The following is an 18,992-nucleotide window of genomic DNA, read 5'->3' on the forward strand; positions in this document are numbered from 1 at the left end:
AAAAACCGAGTGTCTTTTAACGATGGCAAAGTAGGAACTAAAATGGAATCAATCGCTTCGTCTCAGCACTAAGAGTAACAGTTGTCACTTTGTTCCCCCAAAAAACTACAACGATGGTGACTTGATAATCCATCCTTAGAAGTCATGATGGGGTGGGGAGGAAGGGAGATGGCTGAGTCTGAGCTACTAAGGGAATTATAGGTCATCATTACTTGTACCCACAAGGCAACAAATCCTGGGACACGGTGCAATGTGTTCCTTGTGGCTCATCACAACCAGGACAGGAGATTGATTAAAACAGCCAGTTGTAAGAACGATGCGGGGGAAGCATAATCAGAAGAACACATCCTCTCACGGGAATGCCAAAGCTACAAACTTAAACTGGTCTAACAGTCATTATCTTCCTCCAGAGGGAGCTGTAGTATTTTGAAGGAAGCTAGGAATCTGTAAGAGGCCCATGGGATTCTCAATGCCCTTTATTTCCAGGATTTGTTGGCGCAGAACAATGGCAGTTACGTTGGCGTAAAACTGATGTAAGCGTAGCTAAAGGGGGTGTTCTAGTCAGTTCCAAACCCATCCTTGATTGGAACAAGTGAGACATCTTTCAGCACCCAAGAAGGTCCATTTTGGGCCCTTTAGCCTTCCAGCACGTTGTTTAAACCTTCCTGTTTAGGAAGTTTTTGGTCTTTTAGTGGCTGTACCATACCCTTGGCATTGACATAACTGGTACATAATCCTTTTGATTTTATATTTCATTTTATTGTCCCTCCTTAAGAACAACAACACATTTTACTTGCTGGTTTGCTAGTCATTTGGTCCTCTCCTCTTGTGTTTTAGTTAATTTTTAATGCCTTTTACAATGTCTGGTATTCGCTGCCTTCAGCTGAACAAGGAAACTTGGGGCAGAAGTACTACAAACAGGCAGGCAGGCAGGCAGGCAGGCAGGCAGGCAGGCAGGCAGGCAGGCAAGTGTTTATTAGTTCTGAGTAGAGATGGAGAATTCCAATAAAAATAGAATCAGGACAGAAATTTGCAATGTTCATGTCTTCGTCCCATGTCCAGAATGGAGATCAATCTAGCAAATACAATCAACATTAACTGTTGTTCTTGCTTTCGGTTTGCAAATGATACATAACTGATCATGTCCCCCCCCCCCCATTTGCACTGCATTTCCTTTGCACTGAAATGAATAGGATGGAATAATGTAATGAAATCATAAATTGCATAATTAACGTATTTTTCGCTCCATAAGACGCACCTGACCATAAGACGCACCTAGTTTTTAGAGGAGGAAAGGGGGAAAGCCCTGTTTTTTGGGGGATCAGCTCACAGCTGTGCAGCTTCTTTTGCAAAGGGGAAAAGCCCCCTTTTTGAGGATCATCTCAAAGTTGTTGAGCTTTCTTTGCAAAGGGAAAAAAATCCTGTTTTTACGGGGTTCAACTCACAGTTCTGCAGCTTCTTTAGGAAAGGAAAGGGAGTGGTTTCTACAGTTTCCAGACAGATAATCTAATCAGCCAGTCACATGTTGCTGGGGAAACAAACGGCCTCCTTCTGCAGAACATTCAACAATGGAGGCCTGGGCAAGGGGCTGGAAAGGGAGCCAGCGATGGACCACACATTCGCTCCATAAAACGCACAGACATTTCCCCTTACTTTTTAGGAGGAAAAAAGTGTGTCTTATGGAGCGAAAAATACAGTAATTATGTAAGTTACATAATTTCACTGCAGTAGACAGTGAGGCGAATAACATAGTTTTGGGCAGAAAATGAACTGCTGTGGTATGGAAACAGTGCTGCATGTGATGGAGACAGAGTGAAATGGAAAACCGTGTCTTCTTAATTCCCTAGTCCTGAAAGGTAGGAAGGACTTCCTTCCTCCAAGGCTGAATATTTTGCAGACGCTCAGTGTTTTGCAGACTAGGCCTAGGGCCAGGAGGATGTGCAAAACATATGCAAGAAGCGAAGTGAGAAAGATCATTATTATTATTTATTGCATTTATGTACCGCTGTTCATCTGAAGAGCTCAGGGCAGTTTACAACATAAAACAGCATGCTGCATGTTCCTGTCAAACCATAATTGTTAAACTATGGCTTAATGTGATGTGAAAACCAAGTTGTGATAAAAACAGCAAGTGCTTATACCACTGCTCACATCTTCAAAACTTGAACTTCAAAATCCAGATAACATGGACATTTCTCCAGAAAAAGTATTTAGTTTTACACAACCAGACACATGTTACAGGGGTAGTTTGCCTCCCAATTAGTTGCCTTCCAGAACAAGGAGGGCAAGCTTTGCCAAACTATGAGCAGCAAACCATAGGAGAAACCTTGGTTTCAGCTTGGGGTTTGTTGTTGCTGTTGTTTTGTCATTTAGTCGTGTCCAACTCTTCGTGACCCCATGGACCAGAGCACGCCAGGCACTCCTGTCTTCCACTGCCTCCCGCAGCTTGGTCAAACTCATGCTGGTAGCTTCGAGAACACTGTCCAACTATCTCGTCCTCTGTCGTCCCCTTCTCCTTGTGCCCTCCATCTTTCCCAACATCAGAGTCTTTTCCAGGAAGTCTTCTCTTCTCATGAGGTGGCCGAAGTCTTGGAGTCTCAGCTTCAGGATCTGTCCTTCCAGTGAGCACTCAGGGCTGATTTCCTTCAGAATGGATAGGTTTGATCTTCTTGCAGTCCATGGGACTCTCAAGAGTCTCCTCCAGCACCAGAATTCAAAAGCATCAGTTCTTCAGCGATCAGCCTTCTTTATGGTCCAGCTCTCACATTCATACATCACTACTGGGAAAACCATAGCTTTAACTATACGGACCTTCAGCTTGGGGTTAGAAAAAGCTAAATCATGACCTAAGCAAAACCACAACCTATTGGCGCAGCAGCAAAGCCAAGTAGGAGCCAAGCAGCACAATTTCCTCTCCAGGTCCCCATGTATTCGTGCTAAGCAACAATGTTAGCTTAGTGTGATGTGCAAATCAGGCTATTATGCAGGCCATTAAGATGATCCTGTGCAGTCATTTCCTCAAAATTTGATCTTTGTTTCCCTGAAGCTAGCACGCACATCCCACCCTCCACCGCATTTCAATACATTTTTCCTGATATGGCATCAAGGCAACGTGTCAGAGAAAGCACACAATGAATAATGGATAATGAAACACCCCCTGACACTATTTTGACACAGGGGAAGTATGAGGGTTTGATTGCCATTGTGTTCAGACACTGGCAGTGGAGGAACGAATGTGCTCAGAAGTCAAGCGTGGGACTTTGCATCCACTCAGCATGGAACTCATTAGCATTTCAACTTCTCTATGAAGCAACGGCACCCTTTGGAATAACCCCACCAGCATTGCAGTCATGGCGTATAAAACGCTGATTATGTTTCGGACTCTGCCATTGACGTAACAAGCTCATCATTAGATCAGCTTTTTCACAGAGCCTCCTGCACAGCAAAGCAACTTGATAAGGAAAATGTGTTAGCGGCGCTCAGGATGCCAAGAAATTAATGAGCAAGACAAACACAGGCTGTTTCCAGGAAAGCGGTGGTGGGGACTCCTGAGTTTGTGATCTACCGTTTGCTAGATCAGACTCTTGCCTCCACAGAGGAAGATTAAAAAGAAACACTCCACTTTCTCATGCCTGTTACTGTCTTGATGCTAACAGTCACAGCTGCAAGGGCACTGCCTTTGATCCGCAAGCCAAGTCAGAAGAATATCGGAAGTCATACAGGGAGACACACCAATAATCTTTTTAGCAAAGAGCAGAAATGGAATCTCATAGAAATTAGGGATGCGGAGGTGAGGGGGAAATTGGTTAACATTTTAATCTAATGTTTTAACACAAATCTACCTACTTTGCACTTATTAGAGCATCCACCTGCCTCGAGAGACAATGGAGTGTGCTTCCAGGGGTGAAGTCAAACCTCTGTATTAAAACACTGAAGGCGGTGTGTCCTAGGCTGCCCAGGTCCTGGGCTGCCCAGGCAACAAGGGACCTTTCTTGGCCTTGATGATGTGGTCCAAAGGAAAGCAGAGCGATACATTTGGCACCAGGTCGGCTGCAAGAGTTGCCAGAAGGAGACATACAAGGCGTCATCCAACCATTTTAGGAACTCCACTCTGGATTTATGCAGGGTTTGCTCCTTAACCTTTTCTTCTCTTGAAGATATCCCACAAGGCAGCAGAGGTTTAGAATCAGAGTCTTCCTTCTCCTAGATAGGCTACCTTCCCAGGTTGATGAACTATGCCTGCCTCTCACCTCCCTCTACAGCAGGGGTCTGCAAACTTTTTCAGCAGGTCCCTCAGACCTTGTGGGGGGCTGGACTATATTTTGAAAATAATAATAATAAATGAATGAATTCCTATGCCCCACAAATAACCTAGAGATGCATTTTAAATAAAAGGACACGTTCTACTCATGTAAAAACATGCTGATTTCTGGACTGTCTGCGGGCCGGATTTAGAAGGTGATTGAGCTGGATCCGGCCCCCGGGCCTTAGTTTGCCTACCCATGCTCTACAGCATATGCTAAAACTGCCTTCTTTACCATTGGATCCACTATCAATCTCATCTGCTTAATCCACAGGAGCCTGTCTTCACATGCAGGGGAGGATTTGAGACCCACTGGCTCCCCTCACCTGGTTTATCTGGCCAGTTGCTACTAGTTTTGTGATATAACTCTGCAACCCAGAAGTGTGCACCAAAATACATGCATTAGTCAAACTATTGTACAAAATTAAATCATAGTAGGGGAAATTACTCACAAAAATGTGTAGCTTGGGGAAATACAGGTATTAGGAGAAATATGCAGACTTTTAAGAGAGAGAAAACACACAAATTGACATACAGTAGGAATAGTGCAACCAAATTTAAGGCTGGAAAAATGAGGGAGTGTATCCGAACTTGAAAAATAATCATGCATTCCTTTAAAAATACAGTATTTGGAAGTGAAAAATGAAAAAGGTTTTCCTTGTAAACCTAAATCCCACTTAATGCACTTGTAGATGAGAACTGGGGAATGGCATAAGTTTTATACTTCCCATGTGCAAGGATCCCTCCCATGCAGATTCAGTTGATTTCCACCAAGTCAGACACCAAAACCAGAGGTTAAGCCCAGCTGAGGGCAAAGCAGAACTGGTGGAGGTGGAAAGTTATGCATGGCTTCCTGTCATCTTAGCAAGCGCAGGTTTTGAAATTCACCTTGTTTAAGGTAACATTCAGTTGAGCACCCAGTTGGAGATATATTCCCATGAATGTGCTCTGTTGAAGTTCAATTCAGAAAGTGGCTTCCTCTAGGGGACAGAAACCCCCGTTTCCTTTCAGCTACAGGTTTGCTGGTTGACTAAAGGTGAAAGTGCACAGATGACATCACCACGACAAATGCCATCATCACTGGTTGTCAAAAGAGCACCACAAGTGAAGGGGTCACTTTTTGTGCCCCTGAGACAAGGACTTGGACTCTTGCTAAATAGAAATATATAAATAAATCTTAATAAATAAAGAATGGCATTTCTTTTTAACCAACCAGAATCTACTAATGCTTTATTGACGCTTTATAGATATTTATAGACTGGCTATACTTTATGTTATAAAGTATAACGTATGCCTTAATATGTTTGATGAAAGTGTAGATCATAAATATTCAAATATTCAAATACTACTTAGCAAGTCTTACTATTGCCAGAGTTTCACAGTATACCCCAATGACCAGAACTGAATATTTCAGGAAGTAATAAGACAAATCATTTTAGTGACCTTCAGTAATTTAAGTACAAGGATCCAGGCAATAAGAGTTACTGAATTATATAAGAGAAAAAGAGACAATAATTTTAGGCAGTTGAGGGGGTGGAACTACCCCCAACCTCAGACGCTGCCAATCCTGGGATATGATGAAGAAGGGGAGCTGATTTTTGTCAATCCATCCAACTGAGTCTGTGATTGCAGTCTATACAACTCAATAGAGAACTGAGGCTACTCTAAAACTGAAAAGAGGTTCACACCTGAGCAAGAGAAAAAGCCGGAGCTCAGTCATTGTAAACATATTTCTTTCTACTCCTGGTGCTACGGCATGTAGCCAAGACATTTGTTTCAAAAGTCACACCCTGGAGCTTGAGCCCCACTCCAACAAGCACATAAGCTAGGAGTTCAACTTCATCGTTCTCAAAGTTAATTAATTGGCAATCCCAATTAATCTCAAGTCGATTTTGCCCTGGGCTGCCACAACCATTCATTGGATACTAAAAAACAAACAACCCTCCCCCCACATGCATGCAAAGAGGGCATGGGGTTTACTTTGGGCTAGGCTCTCCTCTCATTTGTATCGGCAAGAAAGATGATTGGATGACATCTAATGAGTCAAATAACAAGAGGACAGCATTTCAAGATTCTGTTGGAAGCCACCCAGAGTGGCTGGGGTATTTTAATAGTTAATAGTTAATAGTTAATAGTTAATAGTTAATAGTTAATAGTTAATAATTAATAATTAATAATTAATAATTAATAATTAATAATTAATAATTAATAATTAATAATTAGTAATTAGTAATTAGTAATTAACAATTAACAATTAACAATTAACAATTAATAACTAATAACTAATAACTAATAACTAATAACTAATAACTAATAACTAATAACTGATAATTAATAATTAATAATTAATAATTAATAATATTTCGGTTGGATGTTAATACAGTCATACCTTGGGTTACAGACACTTCGGGTTGTATGATTTCGGGTTGCACGCCGTGCCAAACCCGGAAGTACCAGAACAGTTACTTCTGGGTTTCGGCGCTTGCACATGCGCAGAAGCGCTAAATCACGCTTTGTGCATGCGCAGAAACACCAAATTGCGACCTGCATGTGTGCAGACGTGCGGGTCACGGGTTGCGAATGCTGCGGGTTGCGAACGTGCCTCCCGCACAGATCACGTTCGCAACCCAATTGTCCACTGTATAACTATTTGCTAACAGAACTCATTGCCTCGAAGGGTGGCAGGATCTTTCTGACCTAGGTCACATCCACACAATACATTTAATGCACATGGCTTCTACCAAAGGAACTGTAGTATATCCATCACAAGGCTACAAATCCAGGATTCTTAATCCGCAGTTTTTTGGGGGGGGAACCCTAGCATTCCCCGGGGATACTCTGCATTTATGGCTGGAATAGACAGGTTGACTAGAAAGCCTAGAAACACATTTCGCCCCCTCCCCAAGCTTCTAAGCATTTCCTGGAGTGGAAATCCCACCTACCCAAGTGTTCAATGGAATAGTAGCGCTGCTTGCTGTCCACTCGCACCGTCTCGGCGTATGGGCTCCCCACTCCGTAGCCAATAATGTATCCGCGCACAACGATGTTTGGGTTCAGTGGCGGCGTCCAGCTCATTACAATGCTGGTTGACAAAGGCCTCACATGAAGAGAGCTTGGCTGGTCAGGAACCTGAGATTCTAGGAGTCAAAGGAAGATGCTGTTAGCAGTGCCACCGTCTGCGTTTGATCGGCGGCAAGAGCACACTTTAGGCTGACCTGCCATTGTTTCTGGAAAGAAGCAAAGTATCACATCCTTCTCACATGCAGAAGTAGCATGCAAGTCATTAAAATATACAGCTTGTAAAATATCTAGGCTGGGTTATCGTCTTTAAACGCACAACTGAATTTTTTCCCATCGCCAAGCACAAGGTGTCTAACTGTGCCATTCAACAGATGCAGTCATCTCCAAACTATGCTTTTGCCTTCCTGTCATTGAATTATTATTCTTTGAAGAGTCAGACAAGCGGGGAAGCAAGAATTATCCTTTATGGAAAAATGGCGGAGGACAAAGCTAGTAAGTTCAATAAATTAAATACGTGGAAGTCACTCTCATTCTCTCTCTGTGTGTGCATATATTACTCACAGAAAAACATTTCATAATAGTGAACAGCAAGCAAGCTCAGAAAAGCCAGTAAGCGAACAATGGACTAGCAACTTAAGCAGTATTAAATAAGTCAGTGCTTCTAATATTACGTGGCGACGGTCTAGGCCTGTGGCATTCATTATCGCAACCATGCATATTTTCATTTTTCCTTCACTCACCCTGCCTCCTCTGATTAATACTAAAGCACAAGGGGGGGGAGTAAGATATCTGTCTAGGAAAATAATGATATACCGACAGCATTCTATTAACAATGCATTCGTTTGCATTTTATTACGTGCAAGCCAGGAAGGAGATGGTTATCAAGTCTAATGGTGTGGGTGGGTGTTTTAAAAACCCTTTGGGGGTGAAAGCAAGCCCTTTTGCTGGACGTTTGCCTAGGAGCTACCATACCACAAGTCTCCTCAGAAGAGCAAGAAAGCAGTTTGTCTCTTTGAGAGCGGAAGAAACAAGTTGCAATCCTTTCCCCACATGAGGAGGCCTGTCATATTTTAGCCAAATGGAAGAGGTAAAAGGACTCAGATGCAAAATGCTGGTGCAAAATCCGAGAAAAGGGCCTCCTTTGATTGTGAAGTATTCCCACTATAAACGTTGGGTGACGGGTGGCGGAAGGGAGGCTGTAAAAAACTGATGGGATTAATACTTTTCAGCGGCGCTGTCATTGATTCTGCCGTCCGTGCCCTTGATAGTTTATAGGCTTTGCAGTGAATTTTGGGGGCAGAATAAAATTCTTCTGAGGAACTGCTGGATCCACTGGAAAGTCTTATGAGAATGTTAGAGGTCGCATAATGCACACAGCAACATTTCCAAGGGCTTCACAATCGCCACAGTCTCAAAGTCAATCTATTATTGAATGATGCTTCATTTAAGGAAGAGCAGACAAAGAAACAAACAAACACGACACCATTAAGTATCTCCCGGACCACTGTGAGCACATGTTTGAAATGCAATACATTTTCTTACTGTTAAAATAAAGCAAGCTGTTTTGGAATGCTGGACATCATTAGGAACATATTCAAACGCAACAGACATAAAGGGCTGGGATGTTGTGCTCCAAGGGCAGGGATTAAAATGAGGCACATCAAAATGTTCAGGATACTTTACTATTTTTCATAATCCTTCATTGCTCTTCAAGGACAACTTTATACCAGGCACTGAATAGCACATGCATGTGTCCTCATAGGTGTACAATCACAAGGGGAGGGGTGAGTAAAGGGAGAGGATGAAAACATAGGAAGGGTACAGGTATAGCTTAAATGCAAAACTTGATGGAATATGGGATAGTTAACTGGTAGCAGATGTTTCCTGCATGGATGTTGGTTTTCCCTACTGAAAGCTGAGGAAGAATTTAAAGAGAAGTAGTGTTCGATTCATAATTTACCTGTAGGAGGGAGGCAAATTGGAATTCTGATCAAATGAACTTTGAATTTCAGCAATATCACCTGCTTCAGCCTTTTTCCTGTGCAGAGGGCTTTATTTGGTCTAGCCAGACACAAGGAGGTGAAATTTGTATCTATGCATATTCTTATATCAGGGGCAGCCAATGTTGTGCCTTCCAAACATTGCTGGACTCCAGCTCCCATTATACCTGGCCATTGGGTGTGCTGGCTGGGGTTGATGGGAGATGGAGTCCAGCAAGATATGGAGGGCACCATATTTGTTACTCCCATCCTGGATATTTCTACACTGACAGAAGTTCACCTAAGGAGCAACCTGGGGCAAAGGATTCTACCAGTCAGTGAATCTGTCAATCAATGTGACAATGATACAACCTGAAAGGAATGTGTGTGTGTGTGTGTGTGTGTGTGTCCAACTATGAGTAGGGAGATCATATGCCTCAATCCTTCAAGAGGGAAAAAAATTGCTTCTAAAGTTTCCCTCCTTCAAATTTATTCTAGATTTTGAAATACCACATTATTTGGTACCACTGTTTTTGCACCAATTTTGTATATAGACAGCACAGGGTGCCACTGCTTCCAGTTCTTAACAGTTCCAGGAACCAGGTTCCATCTCCATGTATGTCGAGGAGAGATCTGTATCTGAAACCCCAAAGAGCCATTGCCAGTCATTGTAGACAATATTGAAGAAGATGTACCAATGGTCTGATTCAGCCAAAGGCAGCTTCCTACATGGTTATCAGTGCTCAGGAGAGCACAGGTTCATCAGTATAAAACACTGTGCCAAGTGCAATCGTACATACAGTTGCATTAAGAGTCCAGTGTTTCATCAATGCACACAGACACAATGGTAATATAGAGGGGAAGATGAATGCAAATGAATTGGAAAATTGGAGCAAACTGGGCATTATCCAGTTCTAGAATTAATTCCAGGAATTCTTCTAGGTAAGAACTGAATGGAGGGTGAACCTAGTGCAGAAATGGAGGAGATCTGCTCTTGTCTTGAAAGGAAGTTAAACAGCATCCCCAGAATACACATAAATATATTCCTCCAGAATATTCCTATACAAGACTGATCCAGGATCCCCAACATCATTACTTAAACTGTTTGAGTCGGATGTTTTGGGGGAAATTGAGCATCCAGTGGTTTCCACCCCCCTCAGAGAAAAAAGCATAATGCTTTATGCTCAAAATAAATATTTAAAATGCTCCCAGCTGTCAGAAAGACTATTCTGGCTTTCCAGGGAACCTTGGATCAGCAGCAGTGTTTGGATTTCTAATCGCTTTAACAAAACGCACTAATTAAATGGGCAATCCATAGGGAGTCAAGGGAGTTTCTTCAAGACACTCTTCATTTTGTGTGTGTATGTGTTACTGCAGATGCAAAACATCCGGTGAAGGAACTTCTACAGCAAAAGAGCAGAGAGGGAATTGCAGTTAACCATCCGCATAGCAGTACCAAAGGAATTTAGCTGATCCTTGCATGTCTCTAACCTTGCAGATCTTGCCAAAGGAGCCATCCCAAGAGGTAGCTAGAGCGCAAAACATGAAGCTGAAAGGTGATGGTTGTTTAAAAAGCCAGACTGTGTGTTTGTTCTGAAGCAATTTAGACTGGGTCTGCGCTGGGGTAGAGAACTGGGTCAGTGATTCAAGGTACAGGCTTGGCTCTAAATGTTTTTGTGCCCTTGTGCTTGCTTCTGCAGTGTGAACAAACGGAAACAGGTTTAAAACCAAGTATGGAGCAGGGTGCTGCTCTCAGCAGTGAGATGGTTCATAGAATCATAGAATCATAGAGTTGGAAGAGACCACAGGGGCCATCGAGTCCAACCCCCTGCCAAGCAGGAAACAGGTTATTGGAGTTTCCAAGCAGGAAACAGGTTATTGAAGTTTCAGTTGCAAAATCCCAATTCCAACCCCCATCCCCCCCCCCCAAAAAAAACACCAGCCTGAGGGAAAGGATCTCATATCCCTATATGGCTCCCATCTGAGCTATACATTTAAAGGAGTATCATAAACAGTCGTGGCTTCCTCCAAAGAATCCTGGGAACTGTACTTTGTAAAGAGTGCTGAGAGTACTTAGGAGACCCCAGTTCCCTCACAGATCAACTGAATTTATTGGGAAGAGGGATTGAGGGTTAAACCAATTATTGGAGCTTTGTGAGGGGAATTGGGGTATCCTAAAACAACTCTCAGCACCCTTGACAAATTAGGTTTCCCAGGACTCCTTGGGGAGAGGTGTGATTATTGAAAGTGGCATGATACCCTTTTAAATGTATGCTGCATATGGGGCCATGAATGGCTCTATCATTGACCAATCAGCTATGACAGCTGAATGAAACATCCATATTTGAAAACTGTACCAGAGGGGCAGGGATACTGTGGCCTTCCCAAGTGTTGGGGTGCAGCTCCCATCATCCCAGGCCCTTGGCCATGCTGGCTTGGAGTGATAGGAGTTGGGGACCGGAAGGCTACAGATCCGATGAGGAATGGTCATCACCATCATGGCATTCGTATAGGTTTTTCAGGGGCAATGGAAATCCCAGATCCAAGTGCCCAGAACTGGCTGCTCAAGTGTTTCAGAGCAAGGGAAGACCAAGGTCCCAGAGAACTTCTGCATATTATTTTGATAGCAGATAGACCATTGGGCCTGCCACAAATAGATCGGTTCTTTTGATAACCCCCCAGAAGAATTGTATCACGGAAGAATAAGCAATATGGTTAAAAACTAACCTGGCTTTCAGTACCCACCCAATATTACAATTTTGGCAAAAGTTGCAACAGCAACAGCTGGGAAAGAAGTTAAAATTAAACACAGGTGCTAGGAGCGTAGTGGGAGAGAAATGAAGCTGCCTTTCTTTTCTCACTTCTGCTTCACTTGTCCATACACAGGGAGAATTTTAACAGCATGCAGCCAGTAAAAACCTTCTGCTGAGAGAAAGCACTCAGACAACAGCTCCAATGGGTCTGGAAGCTGAATGCTCCTGACCCCCACCGCAAAAAAAATGAGAGGCACAAATACAAGATGGGTGACACCTGGCTTGAGAGCAGTACATGTGAAAAGGATCTAGGAGTTTTGGTTGACCACAAACTTAACATGAGCCAACAGTGTGACGCGGCAGCTAAAAAAGCCAATGCAATTCTGGGCTGCATCAATAGGAGTATAGCATCTAGATCAAGGGAAGTAATAGTGCCACTGTATTCTGCTCTGGTCAGACCTCACCTGGAGTACTGTGTCCAGTTCTGGGCACCACAGTTCAAGAAGGACACAGACAAACTGGAACGTGTCCAGAGGAGGGCAACCAAAATGGTCAAAGGCCTGGAAACGATGCCTTATGAGGAACGGCTTAGGGAGCTGGGCATGTTTAGCCTGGAGAAGAGGAGGTTAAGGGGTGATATGATAGCCATGTTCAAATATATAAAAGGATGTCACATAGAGGAGGGAGAAAGGTTGTTTTCTGCTGCTCCAGAGAAGCGGACACGGAGCAATGGATCCAAACTACAAGAAAGAAGATTCCACCTAAACATTAGGAAGAACTTCCTGACAGTAAGAGCTGTTCGACAGTGGAATTTGCTGCCAAGGAGTGTGGTGGAGTCTCCTTCTTTGGAGGTCTTTAAGCAGAGGCTTGACAACCATATGTCAGGAGTGCTCTGATGGTGTTTCCTGCTTGGCAGGGGGTTGGACTCGATGGCCCTTGTGGTCTCTTCCAACTCTATGATTCTATGATTCTATGAACCTTAGCTGAAGGGCAAGGCAACCATCAGAATGAGCAAAAAGGCAGTTATAATGGCTGTGAAAAAAATACAATTACCATCAAGATCGCTCTCTGGAGTTTCTGCAGTATACCAGTCGGAGGAGGGTCCTGTCCCATTGACTGTCATAGCTGCAACTTGGAAACTGTACTGGCTGCCTTTGTCAAGACCTGCGTATGATACAAATCAAGACATACAAAAAGCTCAGTTAATATTAGCAGGATTTGATGAGCCACAATCTACAAAGGCCATGTACACCCAAAAGGAGCTTTGTTTATTTGTTTCATTTACAGCCCACCAATGAATTCAAGGTGGTGTACACAGTTCTCTCCAGTGGCGTGTGGTGAGATTTTCCGTAGGAGAGCTGTTGGGGCCACAGGCACCAGATTGCGAGGGCGATTGGTGGAGGGCTGATGTCATGAGTTGTAAGCATTGCACCTCCCTTCCTGAGCCACACAGAAGCTTCCTGGGCTTTGGGACAGGGTCTTGGAGCCTTACTGTATCCTTCCTCAAGCTGGGTGTGCTTTTGGAAGGTGGTCAAAGGGCTCTTTGACCCGTCAGAGCATCGTGCCTCTCTCCCTAAGCCGAGCAAAAGCTTCCTGGACTTTGGGAAGGAGGCACCAGGGGAACATTTAGGGGACAAACTTAATTCCCCTAGGCAACTGACCGCATGTCACTGGTTCTCTCCCTCTGCAATTAATCCCTACAACAACCATGTGAGGTAAGGTAAAAGTAAAGTCAAAGGCAACTCGCTTTCAGGCCAGGGGAGCCAGCGTTTGTCCACAGACAGCTTTCTAGGTCATGTGGCCAGCAGGACTAAACCACTTCTGGTGCAACGGGACACTGTGATAGAAACCAGAGTGCACAGAAACACCATTTACCTTCCCACCACAGTGGTACCTATTTATCTACTTGCACTGGTGTGCTTTCGAACTGCTAGGTTGGCAGGAACTGGGACCAAGCAATGGGAGCTCACCCCACTGTGGGGATTTGAACCGCCGACCTTCCGATCGGCAAGCCCAAGAGGCTCTGTGGTTTAGACCACAGTGCCACCCGCGTCCCCATGTGAGGGAGCTGAGGCTGAGAGGCAGTTACTGGCTCAAATTCACCCAGTGAACTCTGGTTTCCCAAGTCCTAGCTTGACAATCTAACCACAACACCTCCCTGCAGTTCTAGAGGTGCCACCTGCCTTGTGCCTTGGCAAAGCATAGCCTTACTGATTGCACCATGCAGTGTTCCTAACAGAAGTGTGAATGAATCTGAACCAGTGTGAATCCTGGCACAGCTAATGCCTTCTGCTCTATGGCTAGGCTCTATTAGAGAAGCATCATGCTGGTGCTAACTGTGCGCTGCGCCTTTGTTCCCTGTGACAGCAATATATGCTTTTTTATCATTTTGTGTATCTCATACTGACCATGAAGCATAAAGATAAACAGTCACATTTAATTGCAAAGTTCCTCTGGGGAAGAATGTTCAAAATTAAAAACAACACTTTTAAATTTTAGCTGATGGCAAATCTTACAATAAAATCAATCGTCTTGATTTAGAGTCCTTGTTGTAGCTCTGAATTTCTTTGCTATTGCAGCTGTCCTCATTAGTGGGCAGAAACACCTGCCTTCACCAAGAGAAGCTTTTAAGGAGACATAAAGTCTTGCTGCTTGGATATTTAAATCATCTCTTTAAAAGCTGCATGATTTCCAGCTCCTTTGGAAATCCTGTAATACACAACTAAACAGCAGCAATGAAAGATGTGTTTGCTTCCTTTCCATTTGGCCTACTTAAAAATGAATTTCTACAGCCTTCCTTGAAAGTTCTCGAACAGCTCATTTTATATGCGGGCTGACAAATTGCAACAGATACCCTGCACCTTTGCTTTATTTACAAGATTTTTATTTCACCTTTCAATATTTATTTCTAAAGTGATGTATGGCCAAAAACGGAAAGAACCAAATTGCAATGCATCATAAAATATCAGGAAACAGAAAACTGAGAACAGAAATAAAATTGGGCCAATAAATACAAAACTGCAGGACAGCAAAATTTTTTAAAAACTTTGAGCTTCCAAAGAAACAATAAAAGAGAAACGGGTTGTAAAGGTAAGAAAGGTAAAGGACCCCTGGACGGTTAAGTCCAATCAAAGGTGACTATAGGGTTGCGGCACTCATCTTGTTTTCAGCCTGAGGGAGCCAGCGTTTGTCCACAGACAGATTTCCGGGTCATGTGGCCAGTAGGACTAAACCGCCTCTGGCACAACAGAACACCGTGATGGAAACCAGAGCGCACGGAAACGCCGTTTACCTTCCTGCCACAGCCGTACCTATTTATCTACTTTCACTGGCATGCTTTCGAACTGCTAGGTTGGCAGGAGCTGGGACAGAGCAACGGGAACTCACCCCGTCGGGCAGATTCGAACCTCCAACCTTCCGATCGGCAAGCCCAAGAGACTCAGTGGCTTAGACCACAGTGCTACCCGCGTCCCAGAATTGTATCCAATGCTAGACCTGCTCAGAGTAGACCCATTGAAGTGAAGAGCCACATAAACACCATATATATAAATTACTAATGTACCACTTCACCCAAAGAATTATGGGAAGCGTAGTTTGCTAAGGGTGCCCTTACACAGCTACAATTCCCAGAGTGGTTTGACAATCAATCCCTCCTCTCAGGGAACTCTGGGTATGGTAGCTGTGTAACCAGAATAGGTGTCCTCTAACAACTCTCAGCACCGTTCTCTCACTATAGCTCTCAGTATCCAATTATAGCCCAGGGGAAGACCTCCTCCTATGTAGAGAAGGTCTATAGCTCATTGGTACAGCCTTTGCCTTATTTGGAGAAGGCCCCAGCATCTCCCGCTAGGGCTTGGAAACTGCTTCCTGAAACCCTGGGGAGCTGCTGCCAGTCAGTGTAGACAAACTGAGCTAGATGGACCAACAGTCTGATTCAGTATAAGCCACCTTTCCAGAACAGGAAGCATGGGCAGCCAGAAAGGGGACTGAGTGCTGGTGAATTTTTTCCTGGAAAGCCAAAGATGCACATCATCCTTGGCCACCTCACTGTCGCCCTCCAGTTGTTGTTGGACTTCAAGTCCCATCAACCCCAGTCAGCGTGGTCAATAGTCAGGGATGATGGGAATTGCAATTCAGAAGCAGCTGGAGGACCACAGGTTCCTTATCCCTGCTTTAAAGAAATTATCATGCACTCTGAGATGGAAAAATAGAAGTGTCTGTTGCAGGGGAAGAACGCTTGCAAGAAATTGGAGGGCTGATTTTGCCAGCGCACTAGAAGTCTTAGGCATATCATCAGATAATGTGCTCCCCCATAGGCTTTTGGTGCAAGCTGCTCCTATATCTTTATATGGCTGTAATTTTAGCCTTCCGTTCCATACACAGGCTACCTCTATCCAAACTAATCAAAATTAAATCGATCTCACAACAACCACACTGACAGCTCTTAAATATCACTGAGAGTTATGCAGAAGAAGGAAATTTCATTGGTGCATCGTTACGCAACTACACCAGCTCTGCACAAGGAGCTTCTCAGCAGAATGTTCTCTTCTAAACAATGTTTAGAAGGTAGATTTGTTCTACTTCATACCTGATTATCGCCTACTTTACAGCTTTCCAAAGGAAATAAAAGCATGTTTTCTTCCAACAATCACACATGGAATTATTCTTTAGAAAATGAAGGGGCATTTTTCTTTCTTTTTTATTCCTGGACCTTTCTAATTCTGTTCTAATTTGTATCATGTCTTGGTAAGGAGCTTGGGACGGGATCATATGGCCCCCAACATCCTCTAGATGTGGAAGCTGAAGGAGAACTTCCCATAAGTGGAGGAGAAACTACCAGAGTCCTATTGCAGAAGTGGCAGAGTTGACCTTTCGGATGAAATATCAAAACAACAACCACACAAGGCGCTCTTTTTTCCGCTTCCTCTATCCCTCCCTGACTAGTAGTGCCATTAACAGTACCAGGATCCCCTCTAATAGCAAACTCAGGTGGTTTAACAGGAACAGAGCCAAAACAAGGACCAGAGAAACAAGAGTCCACCTATTTATTTTATCTTCTAAGACTGCATAGTTGCCATTCACAATTGCTGCACTATGTCACTTCACTTTCTGGATATAGCTAAACAATGAGCATGGGTTCAGATGACAGACAATGCCCAACCATGGTTGAACATTGAAAACAGTTGAAAACAGTAAAGACCTGATGAAGAGAACACAGCAGAGGTTATATTTTCTGAGAATCCTCCGGAAAAATAATATCTCAAAGGACCTGTTGATGGCATTTTACCATTGTACTGTTGAGAGTGTATTAACTTATGGTCTCTGTGTGGTTTGGGAGCTGCACAGTCAGGGGAAAAACAAAGCTGTCCAGGGTTGTAAAGACTGCGGAGAGAATAATTGGGTGCACTCTTCCCACCTTGGATCAAGTCTATGCTTCCAGGTGTCATAAGAAAGCTGCAGAGATAGCGCAGGATAGTGCACACCACGGAAATGATCTCTTTCAGCTTCTGCCTTCTGGAAGAAGGTACAGGGTTATAAAGACTAGGACTAGCCGCCTGAGAAACAGTTTTTATCCAAATGCAATTTTGGTTTTAAACGCAGTGTAAGGTAGTCTCTATGGGAGTATATTGTATTTAATTATGGGGTATCAAAGTTTTTAGGGGGTTAACCAGGCTGGGATAGCTGGGATAGCAGGCTTGTTGGTTTTTCAATGTCTGATGTAGATTTTTTCAATTTCGTTGTTCTGTATGGGGCAATGACAATAAAGATTATTGCATCATATCGTATCATAACTCAGCATGGTGCAGCAGCAGAAGAAAGATCAAGGAGAAGCAAAGTCCCTAAAATCTCCTGTCTGGGAGCCCACATGCTTACTTATTTGTGCTAATCCATGGTTTGACTTAGCAATTCATGCAAAATGGGCCAGAGAGACGTTGCACCACTGTAAAAATCCAAGAGAGAATCCTTGCATATCCAACCTGTCATAAAAAAATGGACATTTTGGTTTGTTTATGAAGAATAAAAAAATACCCCGGTAGCAGCAATGACAGCTTTTGGTTTCATATTTGAGTTGGCATTCATGGAAACTAATTTAGGATAGAAACTGCTAGGCAGAATGGGGAATTGTGTATCAATCTCATTAAGCGGAGGAAAATGGAGAGGCACACACATAGGATAAAGCCATTAAGGAGGAAACAAAGTAAAAATGTATGAGGGTTGTTGCTGTACAGTCCAATAAGCGTCAGCTAAATACAAGGGAAATGACATCCCATTTGAACGGAAAGTGTGTTTTATTCCCGAAACATTTCCTTCATCAACAACACTGTAAGGCCACAACCGTGTAAACACTGACCTGTGAACAGGTACCAGAGGTTGTTTGGCTCCAATGTTTCTGTCTCACCCCTGCGGGCTGTCTTCCTGTGTCGTATTTTGTAGCCAGTGATAAATCCATTTTGTGTGCCAGGAGGCGGTGGTAGCCAGCTCACTTTGATGCTCTGTAAAACAAAAACGTTAAAGCTGATTTTATTTCCGTAGAAGAGGTTTTATACATCAAATTACACACAATACTCACCTACACACACACACACACACACACACACACACACACGTATATACACACATTTATTTGACAGTACTCACTGGTACAGAGTACTGTTGCCATTTTGTTTGTTTGCTGCCCATAGCAGCCATTTTGTGCTGCCACCTTTGACACTTTTATCAAAATAGAAGTACTCTTTTTTAAAACTAAATCATACAAACATGCTAAAGCCAGCTGAAGTGTCAGGGTGGCGCCACTTCAGACTCTGGTTTGAGGCTCACAATCGTGGGAATTCTACTCAATATTGATCCAGAGCAGAACTCCCAACGTATAGTTAGCAGAGTAAAAACTTAAACACATTGCAGGATTCCCCAAAAATAGACCATAGGCAATTAGAC

At 43.4% G+C, this 18,992-nt stretch overlaps 1 protein-coding gene across 3 annotated transcripts in view; it reads right to left on the bottom strand.

The window, feature by feature from the left end:
* The window catches only part of DCC (DCC netrin 1 receptor), a 944,701-nt gene that overhangs the window by 133,628 nt on the left and 792,081 nt on the right, over positions 1-18,992 (bottom strand). For all 3 annotated transcript variants that reach the window (XM_081881357.1, XM_081881356.1, XM_081881358.1), the window contains exons 13-15: positions 18,409-18,550; positions 13,110-13,220; positions 7,246-7,440 (exon numbers count right to left, since the gene is read on the bottom strand). In XM_081881357.1, coding sequence (XP_081737483.1) covers positions 7,246-7,440; positions 13,110-13,220; positions 18,409-18,550 — 448 coding nt within the window. The remainder of the gene's footprint in view (positions 1-7,245; positions 7,441-13,109; positions 13,221-18,408; positions 18,551-18,992) is intronic.

Source organism: Podarcis erhardii (assembly GCF_964252035.2).
Source record: "Podarcis erhardii genome assembly, chromosome: 11".
In the NCBI taxonomy this organism is placed as follows: domain Eukaryota; kingdom Metazoa; phylum Chordata; class Lepidosauria; order Squamata; family Lacertidae; genus Podarcis; species Podarcis erhardii.